General features: G+C 49.4%; 1 protein-coding gene across 1 annotated transcript; it reads right to left on the bottom strand.

Moving 5' to 3' along the window:
- Positions 1-3,966: 3,966 nt before the first annotated feature.
- PROP1 (PROP paired-like homeobox 1) lies at positions 3,967-8,275 on the bottom strand. The gene is made up of 3 exons (XM_055285056.1): positions 7,856-8,275; positions 6,142-6,374; positions 3,967-4,771 (listed from the first exon to the last, which is right to left on the bottom strand). Exons 1-3 carry the CDS (start codon positions 7,962-7,964, stop codon positions 4,436-4,438), a joined length of 678 nt encoding a protein of 225 aa, XP_055141031.1. The 5' UTR covers positions 7,965-8,275; the 3' UTR covers positions 3,967-4,435.
- Positions 8,276-8,549: the final 274 nt, after the last annotated feature.

The following is an 8,549-nucleotide window of genomic DNA, read 5'->3' as shown; positions in this document are numbered from 1 at the left end:
TACATAATGTTTATTTTGCACATTTAAACACTTTATTAAAAGGGTATGATATATTGAAGTTGTTTTTTAAAGAAAAATTCTGATCAGGCGCAGTGGCTCATGCCTGTAATCGCAGCACTTTGGGAGGCTGAGGTGGGTAGATCATTTGAGGACAGGAGTTCGAGACCAGCCTGGCCAACATGGTGAAACCCATAGCTACTAAAAAAAAAAAAAAAAAAAAAAAATGCAGAAATTAGCCGGGTATGGTAGCATGCACCTGTAGTCCCAGCTACTCTGGAGGCTGAGATGAGAGAATTGCTTGAACCTGGGAGGCAGAGGTTGCAGTGAGCCGAGATCTCACCACTGCACTCCAGCCTGGGCAACAGACCAAGACTCGGTCTCAAAAAAAAAAAAAAAAAAATTTGTTTTTTTTCAATTCCTGAAGGACATAAGAGAAGTCCGGAAGAAACAACAAGACACACATTGTATTTGGATAAGAAAATTACATATTTTAAAGGTATCGATAATTCTTACATTTCAATCATTAAAAGACTGTGGTGCTGGAACTGGAATAGAGAAACTGATTGATGAAAATGAGGAGTCCACAGCTGTCCCATATATATATATATATATGTGTGTGTGTGTGTATATATATGTATATATATGTGTGTATATATATATGTGTGTATATATATGTATGTATATATGTATGTATATATGAGAGAACTCAGTATATGAAAAATTATGATTTTACAAATCAATAGGGTGAAGTTTGATGATTAAGTAAATAACAATGGAATAACTAGCTGATTGAGGGAAATTGCATGACTATTTTGCTGCACATGGCAAAATAAATTTCAGGTGATTCAAGGTGTAACATTTTGATTCAAATAACAAAGAAAACATAGATCAGACCACTAAAAACAGATTTCTCACCTGGGGCTCTTCATCTGAACCACACAACACAGAAAATGAACGGAGTGACTAATTTCTAAAACATCTACCAGTTCTACAAAACTGGTGTCATTCTAGATGTTTAAGACAGAAGTTAATGCCTTACATACAACAGGTGTAGGAAATTAGTGTTAATTCTCTCAGGAAAACTTCACTGAGAAAGGCTAAAAGACAAATAACCAACTGTAAAAAATAGTTGCAACATGTGGCCAGATGTGGTGGCTCATGCCTGTAGTCCCAGCACTTTGGGAGGCCGAGGCCAGTGGATTGCTTGAGCTCACAAGTTCCAGACCAGCCTGGCCCACATAGTAAAACCTTATCTCTACTAAAAACACAAAAATTAGTCGGGCATGGCAGCGTGCATCTGTAGCCACAGCTACTTGGGAGAATGAGGCAGGAGAGTCGCTTGAACCCGGGAGGCAGAGGTTGCAGCGGACCAAGATGGTGCCACTGGACTCCAGCCTGGATGACAAAGCAAGACTATGTCTCAAAAAAAAAAAAAAAAATAGTTGCAACATGCATGAATAGGAATTCATATCCCTAATCCACAAAGCTCTCAGACGCTAATAAAAGATGACTATATCAATATACAAATACACAACACAGAGGCAGTGCAGGAAAGAAAAATGTCAATTGCCAATAAACATGAAACTGTTTTAACTCTCACTAGCAATTAATGAACATTTTAAAATAAGCAAACAAGAAGACATCACTCTCAGTTAACAAATTGTCAAAAATGGTACAGGTTAACAAGGAGGTGCTGAAACAAATACTCAGGTACTTTTGGTGGAATTCAAACTAGTGTAATTTTTCTAGAAGGCAGTCTGGCTCAAGGAGATAATTAGATAGGAGTGCAAGTGTGTAATACAGGGGTTGTGACTCCAGACTTTTTAATAGTATATAGAAAAAACTACTCACAACTTGAGTATCCATCACTAAAGGCTTGTTTAAAGATTATTCAATGGGACAGGTGTGGTGGCTCATGCCTGTAATCCCATCACTTTGGGAGGCCGAGGCAGGTGGATCACCTGAGATCAGGAGTTCGAGACCAGCCTGGACAACATGGTGAAACCCCAGCTCTCCTAAAAATACAAAAATTAGGTGAGGCCGGGTGCGGTGGGTCATGCCTGTAATCCCAGCACTTTGGGAGGCCGAGGCAGGCGGATCACCTGAGGTCAGGAGTTCGAGACTGGCCTGATCAATATCGTGAGACCCCCATCTCTACTGAAAATACAAAAATTAGCCGGCCTTGGTGGTGGGTGCCTGTAGTCCTAGCTACTCGGGAGGCTGAGACAGGAGAATCACTTTGAACCCAGGAGGCAGAGGTTGCTGTGAGCCGAGATCACGCCACTGGACTCCAGCCTGGGTGACAGGGAAAAAAAATTATGTGGGCATGGTGGTACATGCCTGTAATCCCAGCTACTCAGTTGGCTGAGGTAGGAGAATCACTTGAACCCAGAAAGTGGAGGTTGCAGTGAGCTGAGATCACTCCATTGCACTCCAGCCTGGGCGACAAGAGTGAGACTCAGTATCAAGGAGAAAAAAAAAAATTCTTCTGTGCAGTGCTGTAAGCACGAGAATGCCAGCTGACAGCCACCACCACTGCCATCACCACCCACCTCCCTCCATGGGCTTCATTCTTCACTCCTTCCAGCTGCCTCCCCATCCCTTGTCCCCTACCCCTTGCCCTGCTTCTGCAGGAGGTAACCCTGCTGAGGGTCGGGGAGCAGGGCTGCGGGCACAGGGAAACTTCCTTCCCACTAAATGGGTAGCAGGGATGGGACAGGGAAGAGGAGTTGGAAGAGAGGAGAGGGATGAAAGAGGGAGGGGAAAAAAACCCAAGAATAAAAATCGTATCTAGAGGCACATGAAAAAATAAAAATTAAAAATTAAAAAAATCAGGCCTGGCACGGTGGCTCACACCTGTAATCCCAGCACTTTGGGAGGCTGAGGCGGGTGGATCATTTGAGGTCAGGAGTTCAAGACCAGCCTGGCCAACATGGTGAAACCCCGTCTCTACTAAAAATACAAAAAATTAGCCGGGCATGGTGGCGCACCCTGTAATCCCAGCTACTCGGGAGGCTTAGGCAGGAGAATTGTTTGAATGCGGGAGGCGGAGGTTGCAGTGAGCCGAGATCACTCCATTGCATTCCAGCTTGGGCAACAAGAGCAAAACTCTGTCTCAAAAAAGAAAAAAATTTTAATTTAAAAAATAGTTTTCTATGAACCTGCCAATAAGAGAGGTAAGCATACATATAAATAAGTGAATTACGAGTAAAATAAGTGCATAATAAGCAATAGCGTATAAAACTTGTACCACAAACTAGGCTCCATGCCATTTCTTTTGAGAGCGTTCAGACCAAGGCATTTCCCAGACAAGGCAGGTCCGTTCCTGGGAATGACCCCTTATCAGCCTCAGATGGTTTGGTCTTAGAAAAGTTTGCCCTAAATCAAATGGTTTCTTCTCTATCAGAAACCACATATGTTAAAATGTGCTGCTGATTTAAAAGTTGAAGGCAGATGTTGAGGACTTCTACAGGCAAAACTAATCAAATCTGATTGATGTATTTTTTATAAGACATTGGAGAGCATTCCTTGATGTTCAGATTTGCACAGCTTTGTTGGAAGTGGATAGACTAGAGTTGAGGGAACCTGTGCAGACAATAAGTCAGAAAATATGGGGTCAGAAAAAGCCAAGTGTCTGCGGAATGGAAAGGAGGGGACACTCTGAAGAGATATTTCGGCCGGGCGCAGTGGCTCACACCTGTAATCCCCGCACTTTGGGAGGCCGAGGCAGGCAGATCACGAGGTCAGGAGATCGAGACCATCCTGGCTAACATGGTGAAACCCTGTATCTACTAAAAATACAAAAACAAAATTAGCCGGGTATGGTGGCGGGCGCCTGTAGTCCCAGCTACTGGGGAGGCTGAGGCAGGAGAATTGCGTGAACTCAGGAGGTGGAGCTTGCAGTGAGCAGAGATTGTGCCACTGGACTCCAGCCTGGGCGACAGAGCAAGACTCTGTCTCAAAAAGAAAAAAGATATTTCTAGGACAGAATAACAAAAGTCGGTGACTGCGATAGCGGGGTGGGCAATGGGGAAGGGATGTATTTGTAGACTGTTAAGTCAGAAGCCTTACTGAAATCAGCCAGAAAGAGCTGGGGTCTTCTTCAATCGTGATCTCAATTAATGAATGCCCTCACCTCCTAGCCCTTCAACCATCTTCGCTCACCAGTGGCTGTCTCCATCAATATCACCCTCCAGCAGGCAGCTCCATGGAGGCATCTCTCCCTGTCTCTTCCAGTAGCTCACCTCCCCAGATTTCCTCCACTAATCACCACAGTGAGAATTCACCATGATCTCCCATTTTTAAATTTCTAATCGCTGAGCTGACCCTCACCATACATCTGCTTCACCCATAGATGGAAAGGAAGCCACCCCATTTTCTTGTTTTTTCATGAGGGCCACAGGCTGGGGATCACCTTGGTGGTACTTGTTTGACCTCAGTTCCAGGACTTGGATGGCTCAAGGCTGAGGGGGAGCATGGCAGCGGGTGGGGGGCACGGCAGATGGCTGGCAGGGGCTGGGTGCAAGGTAGGGTACCAGTCCTCAGACTGGTGTGGCAAAGCAAAGGCGCCTCCTGTGGAGGGCTGGGAGGGGAGGGCATGGCTGTAGGGGTGAGGGAAGCAGGTCACTGGTGGTGGTGGTGCGTAGGAATAGGGGCAAGCAGTGGACTCTGGCAAGAAGCTGGAAAAGGCGGCAGGAGACAGATGGGCCAGGGGCTGAAGCAGTGAGCGCTCTTGCTTCCGTTGCTTAGCTCTGCGGTTCTGGAACCAGACCTGAGAAGGGGGAGGAAACACATCAGAGCCCACACTTGACATAGGTGGTGACACCCTACTCCAATGACAAGAGGTGCAGGGACAGGGAGCAGGCTTCTCCAGCATGGCCAGAGGGAGTCAAGCCCTTCCACAAGGCTTGGCTGAGCCTGGTCTGCTGACAGAGGAACCCACAGACTTATCCCCAATCTGTGTCCACATGTGCCCTTTCTACCACTCAGGGCAAGTAAGAAATGTCAACTTCCAACAAGGAGATAAATATGGTGACAATGACATTTCCCTTCCCTAGAGAATGGGAAATTTCCCCTAGGGTTAAGTTTAACGACAAGACTCTAGATAAATGTAATTGCTATAGACAAGCTTGAATTTAGGGTAGGATTTACGCTTAAGGCTAACCAACTCTGGGGTTAGGATTGAGGGAGCATCTGGCTCATTGAGTTTCAAGGCTATGGTTAGGGACAAGGTTCCGTATGTATATGAACAGTTAGGATTGAACTTCTGTTGGAATTGCCATCACTATTTTTTTTTTTTTTTTTTTTTTTTTTTGAGACGGAGTCTCGCTCTTTCACCCAGGCTGGAGTGCAGTGGCGCGATCTCGGCTCACTGCAGGCTCCGCCTCCCGGTTTCACGCCATTCTCCTGCCTCAGCCTCCCGCGTAGCTGGGACTACAGGCGCCCGCCACCTCGCCCGGCTAATTTTTTGTATTTTTAGTAGAGACGGGGTTTCACCATGTTAGCCAGGATGGTCTTGACCTCCTGACCTCGTGATCCGCCCGCCTCAGCCTCCTAAAGTGCTGGGATTACAGGCGTGAGCCACCACGCCTGGCCTACTATTTTTTTTTTTTTAAGACAAAGTTTCATTCTTGTTGCCCAGGCTGGAGTGCAGTGGCATGATCTTGGCTCACTGCAACCTCTGCCTCCCAGGTTCAAGTGATTCTCCTGCCTCAGCCTCCCGAGTAGCTGGGATTAATTATAGGCACCTGCCACTATGCCCGACTAATTTTTTGTATTGTTAGCAGAGATGGGGTTTCACCATATTAACCAGGCTGGTCTCGAACTCTTAACCTCAGGTGATCCATCCACCTTGGCCTCCCAAAGTGCTGGGATTACAGGCGTGAGCTATTGTGCGCAGCCGGAATTGGCATCACTATTAAATATTGAGGGTAGGTGTTGAAATTCAAGTTAGATTAGCGTATAGCTAGGGTTAAACTCAAGTGATATGATATTCTTAGTGCAGATGCACTGATGCTGGTGGTGAGATGAGGCCTGTGTCTGGTGACCATTTAGGTTAGGGTTATAATGCCTAACATTCTATGATAGCACCAAAGAAATCTGCATTTCTTCCCTGAGAGAGGAGGGATCCTGGAGCATCACCTGGATGCGGGCCTCGCTGAGGCCAGTGTCCCGGGCAAGACTCTCTCGGGCCCAGATGTCGGGGTACTGGTTCCTCCCAAAGGCTGACTCCAGCTGTTCCAACTGCACTGGGCTGAAGGTGGTGCGGTGGCGGCGCCGGGAGTGCGGGCGGCCCCTCTGTCCTCCTTGCGGGGAGAACCTTGATCTCCCCGCTCCTGCACCAGGGAGCCTCCTGCAGGGTGGAGCACTCGAGTCTGAGAAGGGAGAGAAGGGAGGGGCGGCTTCTGAGGAGGACGCTCCTCGGTGCTGGACCACATGTGCCTGTCCCCGGATTCCGCTCAGTGCTTCCTGTGCTGCTCCAATCTTTTTTTGAGACAGAGTCTTGCTCTGTCTCCCAGACTGGAGTGCAGTGGTGTGATCACAGCTCACTGCAGCCTCAAACTCCTGGGCTCCAGTGATCCTACTGCCTTAGCCTCCTGAGTAGCTGGGACTACAGGTGCACACCAACATACCCAGCTAATTAAAAAAAAAAAAAAAATTAGAGATGGGGTCTTGCTATGTTGCCCAGGCTGGTCTCAAACTCCTGGCCTCAAGCAGTCCTCCCATGTCAGCCTCTCAAAGTGCTGGGATTATAGGCCGGAGCCACCGTACCCAGCCCTGCCCCACCAGGAATCTTTTAGCTGCCATAGCCTGGTTCCTGCACCCTGCTCAGCCTCGGCCCCTGGTTGCTCTGAGTCTCTGACACCAGGCTGTGCTGTCTACACAGGGCACACCCTCAGACTCATTCCTGGCCCTGGCACTCATGTACTGTCTACTTGGCAACTCTACTGTCTGTCCACTTCCTGTTTTACCGCCAGACACATACCCCTCCACGTACATTCACCCTTCTGGACACACACGACCACCTGGGGCTCACCCTGTGGGTCTGCTGTGTGCACCTGCACCCTAACAATCGTCCCAGCTGTCTACAGAAGACCCCAGTGCTTGTCCCCTACTGGCGAGGCTCATGTTCAACCTGTGCCTTCTTCAGACTGCTGCCATCTCCTGCACCCCTCACCTGGGAAGATGGGCACCCCCCTCTTCCGCTCAGACACACCCTCCCCTGCTTACTTTTCATCTCCCTACCCCTGCCCTGGCCCAGCCACCAGGCTGCAGGAACTTGAGCTCGTGGGAAAGGCTTGCCTTCCTCCCCACAGGCTCCCTAAGCCCCCACACTAATTAGTCTGAGAGCTGCTGGGGAGGAGAGAACGGGGAGGGAAAGGACACACCTGGAAGGCGCACACCAAGAAAAGATGTCTGGAGCTGAGGCACCATCCCCATGGGGCCCAAGGGCATGGACCCTCTTAGAGCTCCCTGTCCACCATGGGGGACACACACGCAGCCCGCTCTCCCTCCCTGGACCCAAAGCCCTGACCCCTCCAGCTCCCTTCGTCAGAGAAGGCAGTACCTTGGGCTAACCAACTCTGAGGTCAGGAGTGAGGGGACAGAGGTAACTGTCTCACATCCCCACCGCGATGTGAGCTGTTCAGCCGCCCCCTCCTGCCAAGGGCTCAATTCCCCAGTCTGTAAAGCCAAGGGGTGCTCCAGTCCCTTTACTTTCAAGGGTTCCCACAGTTTTAACACGCTAGGATTCTGTTTTTAATTTCTCCTCCCAACCTTCTTCATGGAGCCTATGCTTTCAGCCTCACACCCGCTGCCTTCTTAGGGACCCACGCACACCGGGACAGTCACTCACCCACCGTGGTGGTCAGGGTCCCAGCGGCCGGGTGTCTCTCTGGCGAGAGGCTGCTGCCGACTCGCCCCTTCTTTGGCTTCTCAGCCTGGCGCCTCCTTTCTGCTTCCATGGCTCGCCACGGGGACCAAGTGTCCCTGAATCTCTGACTTGAGATTTCTCTGCTTCCGCAGCTCCTCTCCACACCTGTTCTCTCCCCTTCTCCCTCTGCGTGTGCCACCCTCTGGGTCTCTGTCTCTGAATGTGTGTGTAGGTGCAGGCAGCTGTCTCTGACTTTTTCACCGTCTTTACTTTTTTTCTAGTTGTTTCCTAATTCCCCCTTCCTCGGCTTGAGTGTCAGCTCAATCTCCTGCCTCGGCCTCACCTGTTGCTCTGTTTCTGACTCTACTTTTCTCTGCCTGGCCCTTCTCTCCACCGGGATGCTGCTCCCTTCTGTCAGCTGCCTACTTTCCCAGCCCACCCCTGAGTCTTGGAGGAGTGACCTCCTCCTCGCCCCTGTGGGCCCATCCAATCACCACACGGTCACCAGAGCCCCCTTGCTCAGGGGGGATCACAAGCCGGATGAGGGAAGGTGTTCTGTCGGAGGGTCCAGGGACTGGGGCCAAGGGCTCGTATTCCCAGAGGACTGGATTCTTTTGTCCTGTTAAATCCCCTCCTGGGAGCAGGCAGGGGGAGGAGGAGAAAATGCATTTCTCCC

This window comes from Symphalangus syndactylus, chromosome 7, assembly GCF_028878055.3.
Source record: "Symphalangus syndactylus isolate Jambi chromosome 7, NHGRI_mSymSyn1-v2.1_pri, whole genome shotgun sequence".
NCBI classification, from domain to species: domain Eukaryota; kingdom Metazoa; phylum Chordata; class Mammalia; order Primates; family Hylobatidae; genus Symphalangus; species Symphalangus syndactylus.
Note: the sequence above shows the minus strand (reverse complement) of the source record. Positions and strands in the feature narration are given on the sequence as shown.